Raw genomic sequence first — 26087 nt, 5'->3', positions numbered from 1 at the left:
TATTTTTTTTCAGCTGGGCAGACATGTTAGAAATATCAGTCGTGTTTCTTCAGTAGTAACAAAAAAATATGGAACATCGTCGTCTCAGGTAAGTCGTGTAACAATATTTATTTTTTTTATAAAACCAAAGCAATGTATTTGCATTATTGATACTTATTTTACTGCTTATGTTAGATGGAAAAAGGGTTTGCTGGACGTCGTCATCTTAGAACGTCTTCAGGTATAAATAAATGGATACATAACCATGAAATTTTAAAGTGCCTATCAACCTTAGCCAAAGTACGTACTAATAGAAACTTTGTGTGTTTCTTAAACATATTTCGAAGAAAAAAAGTAAATTCCTTTTATTCCCTTTGAAAAATGAGCACATGAATTCCCGAAAAAGCGGGAATTCTCGCCCCCTTCGATTTTCATACCGCGACAGAAAAGGACTGGGTACTAAATGATTATGTGACGTCGACCCGGTATCTCATTCTTGCACGTTGTTTAGTTGATATGCGTCTTTGTGTATATGTCTTCGAGAATAAAGAGTTTAAAAAAATGCCGAATAGATGTGTTGCAGGCGGTTGTTGTCTGTTAGCCGATGTAGAGAAAGGAGTTGTTCTGCATAGTATTCCATATTTGAACGACCAAAGGCCAGAGGCAAAGAAAAGAAGGCGAAAATGGGTTGAGTTCGTGAAGCAGAAACGTGTCAAATGGGAACCAACCAAGAACTCGGCTCTGTGTTCTCTGCACTTTAGTCCCGAGGATTTCATGAGGCACTATGCTTTACCAGATACTGTGACAAATCGCCCGATCATCCCAAGACTGATTAGGGATGATATTGGAGTCACAGCCATCCCAAGTGTACACGCAAAGTCTTTGTCCTCAGCCGCGACTGTGAAAGAAAAGACGGAGGCCCAATCGAGCCGAGATCGAAGAATGGTAAGAACGGATCTAAAATAAAAACATTGTTTTACTCCTTATTCGTTAATAACAAATCTAAATATCTAAATCTATAACTCGGATTATATTCCCCTAGTCTCTCAAGAGCGCAAAGAGCCGAATGGCATCTATACAAGAAGAACAGGAGCCAAAACAAAATGGCGATGCAGAGTGTTGTACTATTGAGGCTGAAGCTGAATCTGGATTCGATGTGGAAATCTCAGGAAATGTAAGAAAAAGAAACAAGGCCTTGAATAATTTTCGTACTAGTATCTTTCATGGATCTATCATATTTATATAAAATCTGTAACATTCTTTTTTCATCAGACACAAGACATGCAGTTTTACGCAAACTGAGGATCAGACTAAAGATGCATGTCAAAGTTGCACAAGGCTCCAAAGTCGTAATCGACAGCTTCGAAACCAGCTTATAACCGTGAGATCAAAAATTAAAAAATGTCAAAACGAGCTGAAATCTACTAAAAAAGCTTTAACTAAAATTCAAGAAACAGGTATATCGCTCTATATGTCTACATTACATAATTTACATCTGCTATAGCAATATAACGTACTGTAAACAGCCCATTTTACATGTATTTGCATGTTCTGGTAAGGGGATATAGAGTTATGAGACATGAGTGGTTGGTGAACATGACAATCAGCACTTATATCATTTTAAATGTTATATCTACAGAAATAATATCTGAACCTCAAATTTCCCAAGAGAATGAAAATGATGGTGATGATGATGTTGATGATGATGTTGATGATGAGTCTGATTCTGATGACACCATGGAAGAAGAGCCAGACTTTTCATCAGATGCCAACTATGATACCGAGATGGAATCTGAGACGGACCCTGAAACAGAAAATGAAGATGCCCAGGAAGAAGAGAGCAGGTACAGTAACCTAACTTAGGGAAAAATATTCAAGATGGTATGGAAATAGCAAGTAAAATGAGTATGAAAATTTATTTATAAACCAATTTATTTCTATCTTTACAGAGTTTTTTCCAATGATGAAAACCTCAGAACACAACCAAAGTTTATTGTGTTTTGGTCACAGCTCCTTCTCCTTTTTCGCTTTTGCCATACTTGTAAAGCAGATGGCCCTCTTATAGAAGCAAAGCAAGTGGGTACTATGGTTGTAGTTACATCAACTTGTGGAAATAAGAACTGCCATTCGAGAGATGTTGTATGGAAAAGTCAGCCAAATATGACTGGGACAAAAATTCCTGCCGGAAATTTCCTGCTTTCTTTTGCCATTCTTCTCTCTGGGGCTTCGGCATCGAAGACCATTCAGATGTTCAAGCATATGGGGCTATGCTGTTTCTCACTGGCAACTTTCTTCAAACATCAAAATGTGAGTACCAGTATGATATTCAATGTGATCCCTGTACTTCTATTGTGTTAATGATTGCAAGCCATTCATCGTAACTAATTTCCAATGATCTTCATGCACTGGGAAATCAGGAGTAAATAACTGTTACTAATGCTTCTTAATAATTGTACTGGAAGTATAATTCTTCATATCTATAAGTACAACACATTGTTCATTGTTTGATGCATTGTGTCAGAAAAAATCAAACCGTTGTAAATATACTGTAATAAGTAAGACTCTTGTCTTACTGTTACATGATATTTTATTCCATAACAATATTACTAACAATATTACTTTTTCTTTTTAGGAAAAGCTATTTCCAGCAATTCATCTGTTTTGGAAATCATACCAAGAAAATGTTTTGGAGAAATTGAAATCACTTGCTACCCCTCTTGTGATTGCTGGTGACGCTCGCCATGACAGCATGGGCCACAGTGCCAAATATGGAGCTTACACCGTGTTTTCTTGTACTATTCCTCTGATCATCGCCTTTTCACTTGTTCAGGTAGGTAGCATTAGCAAAATCAGCAATATACAGTGTTTTAATGCCCTAGATTTTTAGCACTTAATGGCCTGTGGCTGACAAACTTGTGCCGCTCATTCCATTACTGAATTGGAATTTAGAGGTTGATTTTGCCCTTCCAAGTCATAAAATTTAGACAAAGCTTTCTCTTGTTGCCAATATACTGGCAATAATCATGTTTTATTTTTGAAACATCACTTTACCACTTTGTTTTTATAGAGAAATGTTGCTGGTAGCAGCACGGCTATGGAGTTCCTAGGCTTCAAGAACTGCATGGGCTATCTCCTTGGTAGTGGTCTTGCTATTGGCACAATAATAACAGACCGGCATGTGTCTATCAGAAAGTACATGAGGGAACAGCTATCACACATCACACACTATTTTGACCTTTGGCATTTAAAGAAAAGTAAGCTCATTTTTATTCATTGGTTCAATATAACAACAAGGCATAGGAAAAACAGTCTCATTAATTACCATCACTTTTAATATTGCAGAAATCCACAAAGTTCTAACAAAAATAAGTAAAGAAAGTGGGTGTTCTGGTTTGGTTGAGTGGATAAAGCCTTGTCAAAACCATTTTTACTGGAGTGCTACTTCCACTTTGTCAGGGAATGGCAAGGTTATATATGCCAAGTTCAAGTCCTTCCTTAGCCATATCATTAACAAACATGATAAGTTGGATGACCCACTGTTTGACAAATGTGCCCATGGTGAATTACAAGAAAGGAAATGGTTAAATAAAGGTCAGTTTTGAAATGCCAATTTAATAAATAAAGCAATAGATACATGTACCATCTATGTCAATTTGCCTTAAAATTTTTTCATATTATTAATCCTATAGATTCTCCTGTTTATGAAAAAATATGTAAATCGCTGGGTAAAACCTCCTTGGTAAATGCAATAAAGCAAGCCTCACCACTTGCACAGACAAGCTGTCTCGAAGGTTTTCATTCGGTGGTGAACTACTTCTCTCCAAAGATGATAGCTTATTCCTATGTTGGAATGTATTGCAGGTACGTAAATTGCAAGGATATATACATGTACACCTATTTCAAAAACAGGTATTAGAGCCTAAGAAATTATGGGCATTCAACCTGATGCAAAAATTTAGGCTATCACAAGTTTTTTTGAATACAAACGATACTGGAAACTTTGTGATCTTCATGAGTATAAGAAGCAGAAACACAATTCATTCCAGCTGGTCTTGGAATGACTAAAAAAACCTCTTTTGAAATAGGTATATATGTAAGGTCAAGGTGCATAAAATGCAATAAGTGGAAAGAAATAACTTTAAGTTAGTGTCAGGCTTGTAGTAACTGTATCTTTTATCCTTTTACTTTTAAGGCATATCATTGCGGCCTTGCACTTTAATTTGAACTTGCAGCGTGACATCAGGAAGAGACCAGATGGGTCAGATCAAGTAAAAGTAATCTGGCCCAAATTCAAAAATGGGGAAGCGACTGTGCGTGATGTCAGAGTAAAACCACATTTTGGTTAGTTATTTTATCTTATCTTACATGTCATAGTGAGGTACAGATGTATATGCTTCTATGGAGAATCATATTAGTAAAATAATATAGTAACTGTACATGTAGTTTTTGTCTTTAATTTTCAAATAACAGAATATGTAGAGGATATCTACCAGTCTTTTCTCGTGGCACACCAAGATGGCCAGTTAGCAACTGCTATTGAGGAACTGAAAAACATGACCCCTAAACCAATGAACACCATGCTTGAAAAGCAGGACAAGGCAGTGGCAATTCAAATTAGGGAACAGAGGAAAGAGATGAAAGTTGTTGATGTTCCCCCTACAGCATCAGGTATCTTTGGTATGCATCACAGTCTATAGCTTTTTGAATGTTGACCCTATTGAATATTATACTTTATTTGTTATTTCAGTTTCAGAGACAGAAATTCCAAGGCCAACTAAGACCCCACAGTGTTCAGTCTGCAAAAACCCAATGAAAGGACATAAATATGTAACAGATTGCCCTAGAAATCAGAAAAATGCTAACTAGTAAAGTTTTTAAATCATTCAATAAAGTTAGTCAAAGTTGAGACCAACAATGATTATGGGTACATTCAATACATCTCATATGTTTCAAGTGCTCGATAACTATCTTTTAATGACTTACTGTATTGAAATAAACTTGTATATATTGAAACCAATTTTTTAACACTAACCTTATACAGTACTATACAGTTCTTACGAATTTGTGTCAAATAGAAATGATAAAAATGAAAGAAAGATACTTGCACTGATTTTTTGCTACAATATCTATTTCACATATTAGTGTTTCTGTCCTAGTATACTTTTACAAATATTATCTCAATGATAGAGATGATTATAATTGACATGAAATATTTATTCATCATTCTCCTCAACTTCAAATCCAATGTATTCATTGTCATTAAATGTTTCTCTAATTTTGTCATATGCACAAGCTGGCAAAGGTATTCTTCTTCCACCCAAGTAACCATGGACAAGGCGTGTGAATTCCCTATATGCAATACTATGCAGGAACCTGATGAAAAAAAAAATTTCAAAACTATAACTTGGGGAAACTTAAAAATCCCAGCTAATAAGCCCTCATTCGTAAGTGTTTTTTCTTTCCAAATATCGGCTTATAACTGATAGGGCTTACAACCAAGTAGGAAGAAAAAATAATGGTATATTTTAACTTTTGCTTCGTGTTCCCAGTCAAAAACTTATACACGTAACAACGAAATAAAGACAATACTGTACGCCTTAAGTGGGCTTGTAAATCGTATTTATAGATGTAATGTTGTGCCACCCCAAAACTCAAATCTCTCCAAACTAAGAAAATTTTTCATTTCAAGGTCCCTAGATAAGAGATCATACTTAAGATCTACTAAGATCTCTCATCTGGAGACATTGAAATAAGAACTTTTACAAGTTTTGAGAGAATCGAGTTGTGGTGTATTGTGCTATAATATTATATACGTTACCTTTCCTCTGATCCAGTCTGACTGTATCTACTTTTAACTTTTGTCTTGTATTTGTCGGCTGCTAATCTTAAACTCCATTTAGAAAGGCAAACTTGCTCAAAACCAGGATGAAGAGTGATGCAGTCTGGAATTTCAAGACATTCTTCTCGAACTATGTCGCTAGAAAGCGATTCAACACATTCTTCGATTTCCAGACAGCACTGGTATTTGTTTGGATTTTGAAGATACTCGGTTTGGCAATCTCCACGCTTGCACCTAATGAGATGAGATAAAACTAAGCTATCGAACTGAAATATTATTAGGAGAACATCGTGAGTTCGTGATCAAACTCGCACACTTACCACAACTTTACATCTTCCATTTCATCAGATCGACTCTGCAGTTTACGTTCAAATTCTTGTTGAATTTCTTGCTGACTTCTATATTCTTCAAGCCATTCCTCGCTTGCAATCGGCTCATCGGTATATGGTTGAAAAACATCGCAATAATCGACAGCTGTTAGCCCTTTCCTTGTCGACGCAGAAGTGTCTTGTTGTTCAAGATCGTCTTGTTGACCTTCAACTTCCAACAGGTACTCAGGTAAATAATCGGTCTCAGAATCATCCGAATCGTTACTACATGAAGAATCGGTTTCTGCATTCGACATTTTAAAAAGAATTTGAAAGGAAAAGTTTTTTTCCAAGAAAAATAGAGATTGCGTAGAGAAGTTATAAAGACAATCGCTGTAATCATACAGACGCGCCGATGTGTGATACCGGGTTGACGTCACAGGCCTTATTAGTGCCCAGTCCTCTTTTTGTGCGTTTTTGAGTAAGAAGACAGTGATTTCGATTGGGATTTTAAATAAAGCAAAATATCGAAATGACTTTTTTTTAATGAAAAACCTTTAATTATGAGGTATAGTTTTAGGAAAAACAGCAATTGGCTAAGGTTGATAGGCACTTTAAATTATTACAAACAAATTGTACATAACAATTAACTTCTATACTTAATTTTTTTTGTTCATGAAAAATCTGTAGAGTATACTTCTTGAGGTATTTTTTTTATTTAGCCCTAGCTGGGGAAGTCCTTCCATTCAAGTTATCAGACATTGGAGAAGGTATTGCAGAAGTTACCCTTAAGGAATGGTAAGCTTGACCTAGATATTATTAAAGAAAGAGAAAATGTGCGCACATGCTGTGTGTAGCTATAAAGCACACGGGTTGGAAGAGCACAAGAGGGGTGATATGAGGAAGCATGACATGTATAAAAGTGCTTCTGCCAATCCCCAAGTGCTTTACAACTTCACACAGCATTACAGCCAGCATTTTTTTTCTTTTTTTTCTTTCTAAAAAATTTCTCCTTGAGGGAGTATGGATAATTTCTGGGACTGCACAATACTAATAAGGATGAAATCTATATATATAAAGTTCTCATCCTCATTGGATGAAAGGCTTATGAATTATTCATGAGTTTTTGAAAGCAGTATTAATATGAATATTGCACTTTTGATGGACAGTGTAGCATATCTTTGTTCTGGCTTATCGACTCTTGGCACCAAACGTCTTTACCTTTTCCATGCTTAGTGTTTTTCCTTTCAGACCATATGTCACTCTCAAGAAAATTATACATTTCTTTGTTTGAGTTGTACACATATTCATGTACCAATCTCATTTGCAGCCATAAAACAAGGAAATAATACTATAGAAAAAAAACATGCCCTAAAATGGGAAAACATGCATGATTATGATGGGTTTGGAGATCTGGAATTTTGTATAATCTGTTTAATTTTGATATATGAAAGTGGCTGTAATAATGACTCTTTTGCCGTGAGACAAACAAATTAATGGCAGACGAAAATCAACAATAAAATTTGGGCACTTTTCTTTCGAATATCAGAAAGATATTTCAGTGAGTGATTATTAATGTATCAAAGATTATTTCAGCAAAGTTTCAGCTCAAATGAAAGAGTTTTCATTTTGGAGCGATTTTTGTCCAAGGTCCCACTTTGATATTAATGTATGCCATATTTTTTGTATTCTAGGTACGTGAATCCAGGTGACCATGTTGCTCAGTTTGATAGTATCTGTGAAGTTCAGAGTGACAAGGTATACTCTCCTTTACGTCACAAGCTAACTTGGAGGTGCAGGGATGGATCCAGGGGTGGTGAGGGGATGACTATTCATTCCCCCCCCCCCCCCCCCCCCCCACACACACTTTTGCACAAATTATTTACTGATGACTTTCTGAAGCCCCACGGCCCTTCCCCTCAATAAAGAGAACATATATTTCCCAATACACTGAAAACATTTCATCCAGACCAATTTACTTGAGACTTACTTCATATTTAATTTCCTACAATTTGAGGCACCACATTTCCTCCATTTTCCTGCCTGGGGTTCCTGTGGTATTGGCTCGAGGTATCTAATAACTGCCACCTCCATTTTAAAAACCCTGGGTCTGCTCCTGATGTGCTCTGTCTCATTACGCCAATCATTCTTGTTATCAGTGGTCTAGCTTCAGTGAAAAAACATATTTTGTTCATCATGCCTTATATGGTGTTGTTTGTACTGAAGCAATACCACAATGCATCATGTTTAATTTATAAATTAAATAAATAAATAAATTAGTAGTTATTAGTGATATAGTTCTGTAGTATATACTTATCAAATGAAATTAATTGTAAGAATGTCACATAAGGATATGGTATAAATGTGATTCCAAACTTTTTTTCGATTACTGTTAAGTAGTAATTTGGATTTATTTCTAGGCATCTGTGACCATCACCAGTAAATATGATGGTGTTATTACAAAGTTGTACTATGAAGTAGAGGACATGGCCAGGGTTCATCAGCCTCTGGTTGATATTGAAATCACTGCCGAGACAACAGGCAAGTGCAGTTACTGTTCTACAAATAAAAACTAGCCTTATCTTCAGTTAACTCATTGTTCTTTGGCATTCCTGTGGAATTTGTTTGAAGAAGGAGACTGATAATCTCCTGGTCAAATTGGCACAAGTAGCCCACTAATAGGAAAAGATAACTTTTAGGAAAATATGAGATAGATAAGGAATGCCTGTTTGGCAAACAGTATCAGAGATATCTTTTTTAAGTGAATGTGGGAAAAAACATTCCAATTTGTAATATAAAGAATTTTATTATGGGTTACCTGTGTTGGCTCCACCACAGGTAGCCATCATTTGTATCTGTTGAATGTAATAATTGTATGCATTGTACAAAATATAGTTGACAATGGTGACAGAAGTCCAGCAGAAGATGTCATGGCTGCCCAACAGAAACCACAGCCAACCCAAGCAATAGATCAAAGTCTTCCTCCACCACCCTCAAGACCCACCCAAGAGATCATCCCCCCTCAACCCTCCCCTCCTGCCCCAAGTCAACCAGCATACCAAGAGTCTAATGTTACTAAAAGAAGCGGCAAGGTTTTGACCACTCCTGCAGTGCGCAAGATAGCTAAGGAAAACCAGGTTTGTATTATTAGTGTTATGTGTTTCTGCATTCCCACAGAATGTATTTCTAACCTCAGGGCTGTACATAATGGCCGGTCAGTTGCCAGTCATGATCACCAACCAAATCAAGCTTAGCTTGGTAATACCTCATTTCTGGCACAACGATATTGGCGAAAATGACAGGCAAAGATAAGGATTTGATCAGAAAAGTTCCCATTCAGGATGACAGTTCATTTTGTTTTATCCCTTAACCTTGTTGGGGTGATAAAGTTGGAAGTTGGACAAAGAATTGAATGTAATGTTGGTATAATAATTGACATTATGGAGTTAAGTTTCCAACTAATATTTTTATTAGATTGACTTAAGCAATGTTCCAAGTACTGGAAAGGATGGAAGAATCTTGAAGGAAGATGTTCTACATTATATTAAACAAATGAAAACAGCTACTGCAGCTCCAGGTATGTCTGTTGTGTATGTTATTAGTAGACATGTAAAGTGTTACCATATTTGCTGTCTGTATCAGAGTTAGAGACAGTAATGTTTTTGAAGACTACTGACTCATTTGCACAGGCTGTCTTGTTTATAAGTCAGCTATTCACAGGTACCATTAAACGTCTGTGAGATTTCAAAACGTTGGTATTGTTCAACTTGCACATTCTTTACATTACAGTTGACTTTTGCAAGTGGTTTGCTATTAAACGAGGCTAAGGCAGCCTGTGCAGAATCTTCAGTCGTGAAACACAGTGGTTTCAGTTCTGTCATACAAGAACTTGCATTAGTATTAGACGACTATCATGTGCACTATTGAACACATGGAAGCTCTATAAGAATAGCTGGATCACAGAGAATAGCTATTCTTTTAGTCTGTGGTCATAAAATAAATGACATGCATCTAACTAATGAGAATGAATAGAGCAGTTTTCTTATGACCGAAAAGCTTTCGACACGAACGTGGTCATCAGATGACATGGCAAGACATACGCCAGACCAATCATATTGCACGAGAATTAACACTCCATCCAATCAAATACACTGAACAGGGGATGAACATTGCGCGGACAAGGTCACGGCACTGCCACACCAATTACATTGTGCAACAACAATTCAGCCAATCAAAATTCTCGAAAATATCGCCGCAAGACACGCATACGGCATCAAACTTTTCACAATCATGCGTAAAAACTGCTCTTATGCTAATTATTATCACCAGCTGCGGCTGCTCCAGCCCCAGAAAAACCAGCACCAATACCAAGTCCAGTCTACACCCCACCAGTATTCACATCTGATGCTATTCCACAAGATAGAGTAGAAGAAATCAAAGGAATTAGGAAAGTCATGGCTAAAACGATGACAGCAGCTTTAGCAATACCTCACTTTGGATACTGTGATGAGATACTGTTAGATGATCTTGTAAAGTAAGTGATATTAGGGACTTTGAGATACGACGACTGCGGACGGCAGGCACATTAGGACAGGAGCGAGATACATGCGCTTCCTGTGTCTCACAATACCGAGCTCATGACGGTATGTTGCAAAATGTTATGCGTAGTCGCTTATGCGGGGCTCTTGCGTGAGGTTCCCTCCACACGCACTACCACTACATTGTATATTTACAACATACAACACTCGACTCACATGGAGAAAACCCCGTTGGTAAGGGAGAGAAGAATACATCGAACAAGCTCAACTCACATATGATCCAGTCTGAGCCAGGGCTCAAACTCGGACCACAGTAGTGAGAGGCGACCATCGATAGTCGCTTCGGTAGCCGCAAAGAATACTGTTTCGTTCTTGTATTAAAGTGCAAATTTAGAGCGTTCGAAAAAAGAAACAGCGATGTCAGCATCATAATACTCTCATACATGGTGGCATTTCAACCAATCAGAGCGCTAGAACTCAGTTATTTTATAAATGCTGATGTTACAATCACCATAATCATTACATGATTAAGGGTAAATTTTCTTGTGCTACGACGAAGGACTAGCGTCCGAAACGTCAGTAAGTTTTTTTCATCTTTTCACGGTGTATAATTTACCTTTTTATCATTACTGTTTCATTAGAAACACCGACGCAGCTCACACTAGTTTTTAGCTAGTTATCTCTTCTTATTACATAATAAAGGTATCTTCACCAATCACTAATCTAATTGTGGCTGTTATTTGAAACAGAGATATAAGAATTTACTTGCATGAAGCCAAAGGCTTTTCTCTAAACATTAGCCATGATCGATTGTCGGTTTTAATTGTTTCAGACTCAGAACACAGTTGAAGCCATTGATGGAGTCTCGTGGTGTCAAGCTGTCATTCATGCCCTTCTTCATAAAGGCGGCATCGTTAGCTCTGCATCAGTTTCCAATCCTCAACAGTTGTGTAGATGCTGATTGTACGCAGATTACCTACAAGGTATCTTAGGGATATGTCCGTGGGGGACTCTCTTGAAAAGTGGGTAGGGGGGCTCGACTGACGGTTTTGAAAATGACCCTAAAAGGTACGCATAAATTAACTGAGATAAAAGGTATGACCACATTTAAAATGACAACGTTTCCAACCATTATATCCTGATATGACGTTTGATATTTTTCGAAACGAACAAATCTGACCCTAAAAGGTACGGAGTCACCCGGGAGTCAGTCGGAGACCCTAAAAGGTACGCGAGGTCTCATTTTTGACCCTAAAATGTCCGTCGAGTTCCCCTACCCACTTTCCAAGAAAGGCCCCCCCCCCCCCCCCCCCCTCGGGAGATATGTCTTTCGAATAGCTTAAGCTTAGAATAGGCTGTTTGGATTATTAGCGTCATGTATACTACTACAAGAGCTATCGCTAGTTTGCGCACTTTCTTTTGACCAGTTTATTAGCACCAGCTGTCCGCATGTCGACGAAGGCCAGGAGCAGCTATACTCTCATCCAGCTGCGTTGCCCGATTTCCTCGAAAGGAATTGTGTGTCATTTATTTTGGTTAGCATTTTTGGAGCAGGGGCCTAGTACAATGTAGATTTCCCTTGTCAATTGAAGTGGACTTCTGCCTGGTGCCCCATAACACTATGACGTCACATCAAAACAATCTATTGTTTTAACGCTAAGGATCATGGTCGCCAGAGGGGGCAAAATAGCAGCAAAACGAATTAAATCACAATAAAAAATGGTTAATTAGATGTGGAAAGGTGATAACAGATAAATGTTGTACTAAATATCCCGAACGAAAGAACATTTCGCCTACATTCTTATCATTCTTGTCCATGTAAACAAGCTGTGACGTCATAATGTTAAAGGTCAATCGACTAGCAGAATCATGGAAAATGCTAATCAAAATACGTTGCCGAATCTTCAATATTCTAATTGGTTGACCTTGAGTTCGTTCTGAGGGTCACTTCAGCTGGATATGACACCGAAACGGAGAACCAAACGCAGGTTATGAAGGTTGATGAAGGGTGAACGCTCTCGCCACTACTCCACCCGTGCTTCGCAATGATTCTTATTAAAATATTTAGTACTGTTGTATTTTTTTTTCCAAGGGTGCACACAATATTGGCGTTGCTATGGATACGAGTCAGGGTCTTCTAGTGCCCAACGTCAAGAATGTCCAGATGAAGTCACTATATGATATAGCAATAGATTTGAATAGAATGCATCACCAGGGTCTTTCTGGTCTCCTTGCGCCTAACGATCTGTCTGGTGGGACCTTTTCTCTTTCTAATATTGGTTCGGTAAGTAATAATGATTTAAGACACTAGAATCGACACAGTTGACTGTAAAAGGTGGTTTTACTTGGAGGGCATATACCTAAAGCTAGGTTAGCTGTGATACTAGAGACAATGTTTTCCCCAGGGGACACCAATCAAAAGTGCTAGCCCTAGCACACCTTACTTTTCTGTAAATGGCAGATTAACTTATTTCTTTTTGGTTGGATCGGATTTTTGTGGCCATAAGGGTCTTGCGACAGTTTTCATTTTCACTTCCGCGTCATAATGCAATCCGACGATTCCGACTACGGGTTTTTTTTTTTTTTTTTTTTTTTTTTTTTTTTTTTGCATACAAATAAAAACCAAACATAAAACGTTACTCTTCGAATATGGACTTTTCATGTACTTTCGGGCATAAAGTTTTCCCTTTTGCGACCAAATGTCATACCCTTGGGGAAAAAAAATAGATGTAACACAATCAATGGCAATTAATGTTGAACGAAAGGAAACAATACGCCTTGACGATGTACTATACTCTACCGTTGACCCGTCATTGGCGATTGAGTCAATATTGTTTGTCAATTTAACTAAATCTATTTTGATTGAATCATAGATTGGGGGGACATACGCCAAGCCGGTTCTTTTACCGCCAAACGTTGGTATCGGTGCCATAGGCAGAGTACAGGTAGGAAACCCAAGCTCGTTTCTTGTGTTATTTGTCACTGACTTCTCCTTAGGCATTGTAAATGTGCTGTCTTTAGTGTGTCGTTTTGGAAAATAGAATTTCCCTGAATGAGCACTTTCGCTCTTGGGGTTAATGTTTAGATAAAATATGCTTTAATAATTAAAATGAAAAGAGTTCAACTTTGTATTGTGACCGAACTCCGCATGATGGGGTTGCCCGTTATAGTAGCCAATGTTCCCTTTACCGAATTTTTTCCACCAAAGAAAAGGCGCGCACACACGATACAACATTGTGCGCAATGTTACGAGCAATAGTCCTGAAATAGAATCGCTTTCTACTTCAGTAACATTGCTTGAAACTGAAAATTGCTTCTTGTGACATGGCTCGCAACATCGAGTGTCAACATTGCGAACAAATTTCAACCGTATTTTTTATACTAACTTAGTTGCTTTATTTCGTACAGGTCATACCACGATTTGATAAAAACGGAGAAGTTTATAAGGCTCATATAGTGAATGTCAGTTGGTCAGCGGATCACCGAATAATCGAAGGCGCAGTCATGGCCAGGTTTTCTAATGTCTGGAAATCCTATCTTGAAAATCCTGCATCCATGTTGATAGACATGAGGTGATCTTAATTAGACTAGTTAATAACCATTAGGGTATTGATATTTCTTAATAGGTGGAAATGTGTTAAATCTCACCCCAAAAAATGATAACGGGATCACAAAGAAAAAAATATGACTTCAAGTATTATGCACTATTCTCACTCTCTCTTAGAAAACGTGTTTACTCCATTTAGTTTTCACATTATTTATTACGACTTAAAAAACGATAGCTATTCGTTTGTAAAAAAGGCCTTTCTTTCAGTAGTCTCCCTACTCAATTCCTAGTTAAAGGCGGTTGGACAAACCAAGGAAACAGCGATACTCCAGTTTCTCTGTTGTTCAGGGCAGGCGTTCATTTTAAATAGAAGAGATATTTGTGAATATTTTATACACTAAAATGAAGCCAACCCTGAGTAAATGAGTGCACGTTAACGGAATTTCAAAGTGTCTGTATTGTTGAAGTTGTTTATTCTTCACTTTACCGTTGATATTTGTGAATATTTTATACACTAAAATGAAGCCAACCCTGAGTAAATGAGTGCACGTTAACGGAATTTCAAAGTGTCTGTATTGTTGAAGTTGTTTATTCTTCACTTTGCCGTTGATATTTGTGAATATTTTATACTCTAAAATGAAGCCAACCCTGAGTAAATGAGTTTGTAACCAAATATATGCCCGAAGAAATTTCTATTTGTGATGGTTCTGTTAGGGGATATAAATGCATTGTCAGATGAAGTCATATCATTACTGTGCTTTTCGATATACTGCGAACTCGATAGTTATAGTTTCCATGATGAAATTTGGTTTTTCGTTAATCAGTCTGTACCTTTAATATTTCTGAATGGCAGCAGTAAAAAAACAATTTCACAACAAGCTGTTGAAATGTCAGAGTTCACAAAATATCGAAAGCCGAACCAAAGGTTGCAGATAAAACTGTTATTATTTTATTTTAATTTTTTTTTCAAAGAAGTCCTGTTCGTGTAAAATTTATTGGTGACGGCATATTAAATAAGTATTGAATTCTAGACTTGAAATATTTTAAAATGGTGTTAAACGGCGTGTCCTTGTTATGTCACGATAAAGGCAACATTGTGACAATAATAGCTTTCATTCCTTAAGACACTTAACACACACGGTGCGACTTCTGCGTCAGTGCAAAGTTAAGTTATGCGTATATACTGCTCTTTCTAAAAGGTTGGTCAAGGTTTTGTTGCATGTTGGATACCAAGCCCGAAATGCACTATGGGCGATGTGACTGCGATGAACGTAAGGCACAGGGAGCCCGGCTTTGGAATCTGTACATGAATAAATAAATCAATAAAGTGCTTTGGGTTTCCTGTGTTGAGATTTGAAACAAGACGCCAATGATAAATAAGTCAATAAAGTACTTTGGGTTTCCTGTATTGAGATTTGGTAACTTGATAGCAGATTAATGTAAGTAATTCGAGAGCAGCTTATAATTCAAATTTAATGTATTAGTGTAACGCACGCCCTACCATTTACTAGGGCGTGCGTTTCACTGATACGTTACGTTAATCTGCTATCAAGTTACTGGTAGTACGATTACCGGAAATTCAACGTATCAGCGCCTTGTTTCAAATCTCAACACAGGAAACCCAAAGCACTTTATCGATTTATTTATTCATGTACAGATTCCAAAGCCGGGCTCCCTGTGCGTAAGGTTGCAACGTTATGGGGAACTTAATTACGCAACTTTGTATTGGCACGTTTTTCTTTTTCGGTATAATTTATTCTACGTTTATGAAAATATATAGAGAATGAGTATAGATACTGTATAGATATACTGCGCAGATCAGCTCAATTAGGTAAATTTCTTCTGTGCTGACAATATTTCTACATTAATATAATACATCTAAGGCTGAGTAAGCATAATGCAACAAGCAGCATGCTTTTACCAACCTTTTTTTTGAAATACCTGTTTCACATGTAGAACATATTCTGAACTAAATTCTGGCCAGCGGTATACACAGAGAAGTCACATTTCATTGGCTGAGCACATCATACCATTACCAGTTATGTTGCGAGTTTTGTCAACATGATAAAGAAGTTGTTGCATGTGAGGTTGCAGAAGCAAATTTGTACCCAGACACTGCGTTTCTTCTGGCCTGCGACGAAGAACGAGGGCCAAAAGAAACGCAGGCTCTAGATACGAGATTGTTGCTAAAGTAGATCTAGATAATAGGCGCATGCGCATTAGCTGCACCGAGTGTATCAGCGCCAGGTTGGCCTCTATAAAAGAATTATTTCTTATGAACACTACAGTGGAGCCATATCAGATATAGGTGTGGCTCTTAACAGTTAGTAAATAAAGCACTTCATTGGTGGACTGAATCCTAACTGTGATTTGAATGTTGCGAGCAAGCGTTTTACTATGCACCTATTTCGAATTCAAACAAAACAAAAAACAAAAAACAAAAAAAAACGGTCATAGTAGCTAAAGAAGATTGGGCCCTATAAATGAAAAAAAAAAACGTCTGAATTATGTTGTATGAAAAATGTCAACATATCGTGTTTATTTCTGTTGAACAGAAGCTCGTACTCCTGCAAGGGGGTCAGTGAAATATCCTAAATAGAAATGCGTCTTACAATAATTTTTTTTTTAATTAATCCCAAAATAATCCATTTCCCACTGTGCCATACCCCCAAGACATCCGCAGGTCTGAGGCGTCGTATGGCCTGCGGACCTGACGGCAATTAAGTCCCTCTGCCTTTGTTTGTACGCATTACGCAGGGGTGTGTTCTAACCGAAGCATCCGGGGAGACTAGCCGGCCCCCAGACCATATCTACAGCTAATCCCTTGCACCACCTGCCACGCACGGAATCGTTGTGATGTTGACTGAGCCCCCTAGTCTATATTTGACATTGTTTTCAAGGCTATAGTTGAGCTAATTTCTTGGAATTGTGACCCAGCGGGAAAAAAAAACTTGGGCTATCACTAGACAATGAGTCAAGTGGATGAGCGAGGTCAATACTTGGATAACCTGAAGCTTTTGTTTATTTACACCTAATTCAAAAAACGTCATCGCCAAAGGCGATAGGCGATAGGTCATTCCGACATGGAAATGGTTTCGTTGAATGCAAAGAACATTGAATCAATCTCAGCACGAAGGTCCATGTTCTTGACGAGAATAAGAAGCAGAAACACAAGTCATTCCAGCTATTCTTGGATCTTGGAATGACATATATCCTATCGCTTATCGCCTATCTCCTCAGGCCCGTAGCTAGGGGGGGTGCAGGGGGTGCGTTCGCACCCCACCCCCCCCCCCCCCCCCCCCTACCCACGCGAGCTAAAGGTCCGCTTTTTAAGCAAGTGAGATTTTGGCTGGTATGATATTTTCACGTAAAACTAAGTAAAAAAAATCAATTTTACTTTAATAATTTATCTATACCTATGCGTCCTATGGGACTTTTAAAAAATAAAGTATATGGTTGGTCCACTTTTTGTAAATTAGCACCCCCCCAACAAAAATCCTAGCTACGGGCCTGCTCCTATTGCCTATTGCCTTTGGAAATGACCAACGTTTTTTGAATTAGGTATATTTATTCTTCGAATTCGGGTGTTTTTTATTCCAGAGTTTTAGAACTTTTTTCGTAATTCCTCATGACGTAACTGTTGTTTACCCAACGTTTTGCCCAGTCTCCAAGCAGCAGATTAGAACACACACTTCTCTCTCTCTCTCCTCTTAGTGTTGTCCTAGTCCTCGTCCTTAACACCGAAAACATGCAGCCTTGGATTAATTCAGCTATCAATGTATGAGAAGACGGTCACTGCGCTTGATCTAGATAACTTGTGGTTTTCTCTGGTAGCATCGTGATGTACGGGTTAACCAAGCACGTCATACTGACGTCATAGGTTTCCGAACACGCGAGTGAAACTTTTCGAAAATTTTGGTTCTCCTCACTTAGGAAAAAAATCCAATGTCGGGCAAGATTCCGGCGAACTGGGCACCCTTGGCACCAACCGATATTACAATACCTATCCCAACCCTAAACCTACACAGCCAGGAATGAATTCGCTGGGAAGCTTTCCAATTTTTGTCATATTTAAAACAATGCTTCATTATTTTATCCACAAAAATAATGATATAATATATGCTATCGGCTATCGTATAGGGCACGCTACTAGCCCAATGAATTGGCATATCGGAATTCGAATTTGAATTGAATCTCCCTGTCCATTCGTACAACACGACACTACCTTTTCTCTATATTTAATCTTATATAGGACGTTTGCATTATGCCGTCATGGACCTCGACTACCGGACTCTTTCGTTCAGTTAATTATCACCAATTATCCAACAGTTGTTCAGCGTCAGTAGGAGGCTGGTAGAGGCTTATTATGCTCAGTTTTAGGTATTTGACAGCTTTCGAGGTAAGGGACTGGGGAGATCAGAGATGGAAAGAACGTACATGTTGGAAGAGGCAAAAGAGGACAGAGCTCATCCCCTTATAATCAGTACGTGCACCCCTATTATATATCTTCACATATATATTATCATGATAAGTTTATTTATTTGTTATGTATGTATAGGTTTCATACAGATTGTTGGACAATATAAAGCTATCAAAGGTAAATGGGAGATATGAAGCAGTCATGGTATATAAAAAAATAAGTCGAATTAAAAATTTGTCAATATTATATGATACAAAGGGGGGAAAATGTTACAGCACCTGTTGCAAATGCCATGCATGTTATGGCCTTTTACCGCCATTTGCATTGCTACGCGGCCACCCCAGACGAAAGTCGCAACGTGCACTTTCCAATAGACTGCCGTCAATCAAACGTCGTTGACGTTGACGTCATTTACACGCGTGTGTGATTCAAAAGGCGCCAAAACTTGTCGATTGTTTACAAGTATTATGCGCCACACTCACCGGGCCTATCCGGGCTGATCCAAATGCGTGTAAATGACGTCAACGTGTTTGATTGAAGGCAGTTGCAATGTGCACGTTGCGATTTTTGTCTGGGGTGGCTGCGTTTCAATGCAAAAGGGCGGTAAAACTTTGATAGTTGAAATTCGAAAAAAATTAAAACTTAAATAAAAGTTGCAGAACTCCACCGACATCCTGAGAATAAATGAAACGACGTAGTTTCGTGCAAGTGGTTAAGAATGGAAACTCATGGATAGTAGAATCCAGCCAGCGCGCTAGATACAGTTTATTTTGAATTTGAAGTTTAAAATAAAATATATTTAAAATGGTGGACGAAATACAGTGTGAATCAAGAAATCTTGATTTGTCTCGACCGTATTCCTTGAATGATAGTTTATTATTTATCCTTTTTCTTGTGTTTCTTTTTTTCTGTCTTCTTCTTTTTGCTGTGTCGGTCTGGCCGATCGTGTTTTTTAGTTTTCCTGTCAATACACACACAGAGAAGAGTTACTCACTATCCCAGGACAAGGGTAAACATCCTTTGGAAACACTTTAAAAACCTATTTACTGTCATTTAAGTAAGAGCACAACGCAGACCATTAACTTGACTAACGCATTGAATGTGTCAAGGAAAAGCACAAAATAAGAATGGATTTTTTAAAAAGTTTGAACAAAATTGCATGGAAATTGTCATAAAATACTTAGGCCCTGGCTAAACGAGGAAACAAGGTTCCAGAAACATGTTTACCGCGCGCATGTTCCCCGATGATTTCAAGTTTAGCCATGTGAAACATTGCTACGTGCAACAAATTTTGCTTCCAAGACGCAAAAATGTTTCTGCTGTGCGGCAGAAACAATTCATACTTCCAAGACGCATGGAAACAAATGTTTCCTCGTTTAGCCACGAAAGTCAACATTCTAAAAGTTCGTTACTTAGCAACGCTAGCTCTTTCTTGAAAGTGCGCATGCGCTAACCGATATTGAGTAAACATGTTTTCCGATGTCTTGCCACCTTTAGAAACATTTAAGAAAACATGTTTCTGGAAACATATTCCTCGTTTAGCCAGGGCCTTACAATGCATGATGGGATAACCCAGGATCCCCCACTGCTCTTGACCCCAGGGTTATTATGTTTTTCATTCTCTCAAAATTTAGTAGCGAAACAAAAAATTGTTATCCAAACTTGATCTTAAGAGCTGCAACCATAATTTACAACCGCGATAAAAGCCCTGTCTTTTCTGTTTTAGTGTTCATTTTATACTTCACCGTGAATGGAAAAGAAAGTTCATCTACGGTTAGCATCAAGGTTACTTACTTGTGGTGTTTATGCTTGTGCTTTGATCGACTGCTTCTAGATTTTTCCTCTCGCCTTTCGTCATCAGAATCTGAATCTTTAGATAGAAGAAAGAAAAATTTGTCACATGCATACCAGCTAACCCTTTCTGAGAAAGGTTGAAAACTAGAGTGGTACAGCAATGTTAGGCTGGCTACTGCACAAAACAATATAGCATTTCTTCTAGAGGAAATGGAAACTCTTGTCATGCAACTAACTTTGCATCACGGTTACTGTGCTTAAACATGACTAACATATGAAACCACTGTAAAGAGGATACAGTATACAAGACAGACAAACAAACAAACAGACAGACAGACAGACAGACGGACAGACGGACAGGCAGACAGACCGACCGACCGACCGACCGACCGACCGACCGAAAGATTTTATTAGGAGTATTCAACTGATCAGTACATTAACATTTTTCCAAAATGTAAATATATATAAGTGTTTAAATAAGTATGTGAAAAGATAATATAGTGATAAAATACAATGTAGGTGGATACGAGATGTATAAGAGGTAGATACAACCCCTCCCCAATCTCTCCCTTACCACCAGGATTTTCTAAATTTGCAATTTGTTACTGAGAGCAAAAAGTAAATTTATAGAGTCGTGACCATAGATTTTTTCACGCTAAATACAGTATTTGTACACTAAATTTTGATCCCTGACCCCAAAAATTTGGGCATAGGAATTCTGAAACATAACATTGATGCTCCGATTCCCTCCAAAAAATAATTCCTTGATCCATGAATATTCGATTCGGAGTAGGTGATCTAAATTCCATTCCAGGATGTGATCCAGATTCCTAGACCCCTCAAGCCAATCTCTCATCACAACCCTGAAACTTAAAATGCTAGATCCACCCATGCAACAGATGAAAAAACCAGGAGCAGGCAAACCATGCTTATTGAAGAAAGGTCAATGGCTCTACTTGAACTCACCTGAGTCAGAATCATCATAGCGCCTTGACCTAAATAAGAAATTCCATAGGAATTTGTCATCATACATTGTACATGTATGCTAGACAGTGGACTGTTACTGGGATCTTAATTTCCCATTTGGTAAGAAAATAATAGCATTGGGGGGGGGGGGGGGGGGGTGCTTATCGGCCACTTTAGAAACCAGTTGAGGCTTAAAAACAGGTTTTTAGATTTAACCTAGTTATCAATTAATTTTAATTATTAGTACCCTAATTACAATTGTAATTTTAAAATATAAGAATAAACAGATTTAAAGGTACAAGCTTTCTATAATACCTGTAGTAGCTAACCAAGATAGACAGCTGCTATTTGCATTAAGAATAGTATAAATTGGGTCTTATTAGGATAATAATAGATAGAATGAATAATAATATATATATATAAAAACATAACAATTACAAGCTGACAAGAGAAGACAAAATTAATTTAAGCATATCAAATAACATAAGAAGAACAAAATAAAACAATAGTAAATTTAATATATGATTTAATATGATTCAAGCAAATTAGAGAAGAAAAAATCAGGAGGTGTATGAACTAAGCAAAAAAAAAAAATCTAATATTAAACTTCCCAAAATTAGTTCTAGCCCTGGGGAGGGAGTAAGTTAATTTAGAAGCTAGTCTAGAATTATAATGATGTATTTAGTTAAAACGAAATATGTAAATTTCTGGACTTTCACAATTTTGGATTTGATACCTTTTGTGTAGCAACCTTCCAAACATCTCAAAAATTACCAAGAAATGTATTGTTACTGGGGACGCTTGTCATTCCTTTGTAATTTTTAATGTTTTTGATTGCTTATGATTTAGCTGTTACTCAGCTAATCGGAGCCATACTGCAGAAACCTGTTAATTTTGATGTGCTCTTTCTCGTCTCGTCGGCAGTTTTGGACACTATCTATAGGTGGAGTCATGCATTGTGTGGAGGTGGTTGCCAGCCCCCTCCCCCCGTTTGAATTTCCTTTCCTCCCAAATTTTGAACATGAAATGCCAAACTCCAAGACTAATGACCATTCAACTCCCGGTTTTGGTGCTACCCCACTCATCCGAAGCAATTCTAGATCCGCTCCTGACTTCTTAGTCTCCCTTCAATGCTACTGAAATGTTTTGCTCAAATTGTGCTCTGCATCTTCTATTAGGAAAAACAATTGCAAGGAGGGCAAATTGTACACAGTGAAGGTCATTCTGGTGCAAATCTCTGTACTAATTAGTAAAAACACATGACATACCTTTTGGGTGGGGGAGATGCTGAAGGTGAGTGTTCTCGTGGCACATCTCTTTGTCTTAATGCTTTTTCAAGAGAATCTGATCTTGAATCGTGTCTAGAAGTTATGAATAAAACCATCAGTTTATCTGTCTACTAATAATCTTTTTTTAAAACTATATATCTGTAATACCTTGTTTGTTTCTTTGTTTTTTTTCTTGTTACTGTCTTTTTCTTTTTTGATTTTGAGCGTGAGACTTCTTTATCTACAGGAGAAAATAATAAAATCTGACACCATTATTGAAGGTAAAGGCTTTACTGTAGTTGTTAGAAACCGTTTTACTATGCTATGCAATAATGAGGTAGATAAATTCTAATTTTTAACTTGTAAGTCATAGAACTTTAGAAGAGATAACTAGCTAAAAACTGGGGTGAGCTGCATCGGTGTTTCTTATGAAACAGTAATGATAAAGGGTAAATTTATCACCATTAATAGATAAAAAACTAAAAAACTTACTAACATTTTGGACGCTAGTCCTTCTTCAGAGTAAAAGATCGGGAAGGACTCCGACTAAGGACTAGTGTCCCAAATGTCAGTAAGTTTTTAAATCTTTTCAGTGTTAAATTTACCCTTTTATCATTAATGTTTCATAGAACATCAGATAGGAGTAGAATGAGGGGTGGTCTCCTCCCAGGCGTTTCTTTGCTCTGTACTGGGCTTCCTGTGTCAGCTGAGCATTGACCAAGATGTGCAGAATGGTCACATTGTCAGGTTTTAGCATACTACTAACTCTTTTCTTTACCTTCCCCTCTCGCCTTAGCCTTCTTTGTTTTCACCACAGGAAACCCATCCATCTCAGATCGCCAAAGGGAAAAAAGCAAGCAAGTAGCTTGAGTAAGAGGCTTGGAAATTAAAGCGAATGTTTGGGCTTGGCTAACATCAATTCTCTCCCTTGGGTAAGTTTTAGATATTTTCTGCTTCTACTATAGATTGTTAGCAAAACAAACTAAAAATAGATCACAGACCTGACTCAGATGAAAAAGACGATGTTGAAGAAACAGAGATGTCATCATCATTACTGTCTTCACTTGAAGTGCTACTAACATCCACTATAACATCCTTCTTGGGGTCAGTTTGGATAAAGTTACGACACTGAAATGTCAAATGACCAGCTGCAAGAGAGAGATGAGAAACTTAATTAATGTGTCGGAATATTAATTACAAAATTTATGTGGACACCTCTTATAAATGCATAATCAAAAGAGGAATTTAAAGTCTAAATAGACCCCATAAGTTGTATTCGCATACAATGTAAATGTGCTCCAGAAATGGCCATGGTCAGTAGCAGCAACAAGGCCAACTTGTGTAATTATGCTAATATTACATTACTATTAATATTATACAATTATCAGATGAGGAGTAACTTGAGCATGACATTGTAAATTTTTAAGACCGAGGTTGTGTTGTCTGCCGAAGCCATAGGCTGAGGTGGATAAAACAGTAACTGTTGAGGTCTTGATAATTTTTTGATATCACACGAAAACTAAATGCAATACAATATACATTTTGTAAACTAGGAATGAGTGAAAAGCATTTAATTCAGGGAAGCGGGTACTCTCTTTGTCCAAGTGGTAGGGGTGATTGGCTGTTGGTTTTGGAAAGGACCCCAAAAAGGTATGCTTAAATTTAGAGCTGTTTAAGCCATGTAAATTATGGCCCCTAAAAGATATAACCATATAATGATTCAAAGTAATTTTGCAGATACCCATTCAATCAGTGACTGGGAAACATATTTTCTTCTGTTCTTTCATGTTTGTTTAGTAAAGAAAATAGATAACAATTGTCCCTAAAACAAAGTCATGTTTGAAACTGACTTTTGAGTCGGAACCCTTAAACAGATTCACACAGGAAATATTTTCAATGCTAAAAGGACCACCAATTACCCCTATCACCTGGAAAAAGGGACTGTACACCACCCCCTGGATTTAATTCTGCTTTTGAAAAAATAGTGTATTATTTCACTCTAAATTGTGACCTTGTGTGAATTTGAAATGATAAGTGCATTATTTACAGTAGAACTTACAGAAAATACATTCATCATATCAAGGTTACATATTAGGGTTTAGCTGAATGCTCTCGGCCAATCAGAAGTGAGATACATGTAGTGAGTAAAATGCATAATGATAAATATAAACACATCAATAGGATGTTTGCTTTGCTTTGCTTTCCATCCAGCACCTGGTAACATTCCATTGGTATACTAGCTGTGGTTATGTGATGAATATTTGTGGTTATTTTAATAACACATTAAAATGTGTAAGGGTCTCATTCACTAGTAACCTTTATGGGACTCAATCTGAACTCTTTGCTGGCACTGAGGGTGGTCACTGCCAGGGTTTGTTGCATCCTCAGTGGTTCTTTTAAATACCAAATTGGAGAATGGACATTAACAAGGTCATCCGAACCACAAGGAATTCACAGTCCCCAAGGTAGAGAGCCAAGGTATTTACACCTTACGAATTTTACCCCACAGCCAGGGCTTGAACCCCTGACCTCTGAAGTGAAAGTCATAAGCGCTAACCACTGCACAACCAAACTCTTCATAGCATTTGCATGATGGTGTCATTGACCTCTGCTTGGTATACCAGACTCACCTCCCTTGCACACTTTATTTTGTTCAGTTAATTAGCACCAATCATCTTACTATTCTCTTGAGGGAAATATACAAATTTAAATAAGAAAGAAAATTTGCGAAGCATTATGGTAGTAGGAGTCCAATGATGCCATCATGCAAACGTCCTATTTGATGAACATACGGTATTCAATCAACCACGTGGTTCATAAATCAAACAAACTTCAAAACAAACGGTAATAAAGATCATATATGTCGATCATAAGCTTAATGTTAGTTTCCTTTTAAAGTTTCGATATATTTGTGCGAGAAAATTATCTATATCAAAGCTAAGCAAGTTTGTTCAATATAAGAGAAATTAAAGGCACATAAACAAAAACAGTTCTAAAGTAGATGACGACAATTATGCATCATGACTTACGGTATCCGCATTTCTTGCATCCAACTCTTTGATCAGTTTTCTGGTTAGTTAGCCTTCCTATTAAACCTAAAGAAAGCAAAGACAATCAAAAATTACCTAAAGTGGCACGAAAAGCGAAAAAAATAAGTAAAATAAATAGTACTTTTTACGTCTGACGCCATTGCAGTCTGAGAAGAACTGTGGTTGGGCTTCCTGTGATGTAGTTTGATCATCCGCTGAGCTAGGATAGAGTGGGCTCAGTTATATTTGCTCTGATTTTTTTAGCATTAAAATTGTTATCCGCTTGAATTTTCCTTTTGATTACTTCTCCAGTCTTAGCAATGACGTTATACTATTGATAAAGGATTTTTCAAACCAATACTTGTCATGGCAGTTTATTTCATTTGATTTCCTGGACAA

General features: G+C 37.5%; 2 protein-coding genes across 2 annotated transcripts; one reads left to right on the top strand and one right to left on the bottom strand.

The window, feature by feature from the left end:
* Nucleotides 1-782: 782 nt before the first annotated feature.
* LOC116303664 (uncharacterized) lies at nt 783-16568 on the top strand. Its single transcript, XM_089038421.1, has 24 exons — nt 783-924; nt 1022-1153; nt 1252-1436; nt 1619-1823; nt 1929-2286; nt 2612-2809; nt 3047-3233; nt 3322-3570; nt 3669-3840; nt 4172-4320; nt 4450-4656; nt 4727-4844; nt 5273-5423; nt 6167-6368; nt 6849-6924; nt 7821-7884; nt 8547-8667; nt 9022-9263; nt 9601-9703; nt 10456-10660; nt 11497-11647; nt 12757-12948; nt 13538-13609; nt 14073-16568. Exons 2-24 carry the CDS (start codon nt 1083-1085, stop codon nt 14238-14240), a joined length of 3846 nt encoding a protein of 1281 aa, XP_088894547.1. The 5' UTR covers nt 783-924; nt 1022-1082; the 3' UTR covers nt 14241-16568.
* Nucleotides 16569-18728: 2160 nt separating this feature from the next.
* LOC116303670 (uncharacterized) lies at nt 18729-25901 on the bottom strand. Its single transcript, XM_031713251.2, has 8 exons — nt 25831-25901; nt 25689-25754; nt 23661-23807; nt 22828-22900; nt 22660-22752; nt 21392-21420; nt 20426-20501; nt 18729-19592 (listed from the first exon to the last, which is right to left on the bottom strand). The coding sequence occupies exons 1-8, from the start codon at nt 25898-25900 to the stop codon at nt 19508-19510; spliced, it is 639 nt and encodes a 212-aa protein (XP_031569111.1). The 5' UTR covers nt 25901; the 3' UTR covers nt 18729-19507.
* Between the last annotated feature and the right edge of the window lie 186 nt (nt 25902-26087).

Source organism: Actinia tenebrosa, unplaced genomic scaffold (assembly GCF_029948245.1).
Source record: "Actinia tenebrosa isolate PJP-AT-01 unplaced genomic scaffold, QUT_ActTen_1.0 PGA_scaffold0__85_contigs__length_37466705, whole genome shotgun sequence".
In the NCBI taxonomy this organism is placed as follows: Eukaryota; Metazoa; Cnidaria; class Anthozoa; order Actiniaria; family Actiniidae; genus Actinia; species Actinia tenebrosa.
Note: the sequence above shows the minus strand (reverse complement) of the source record. Positions and strands in the feature narration are given on the sequence as shown.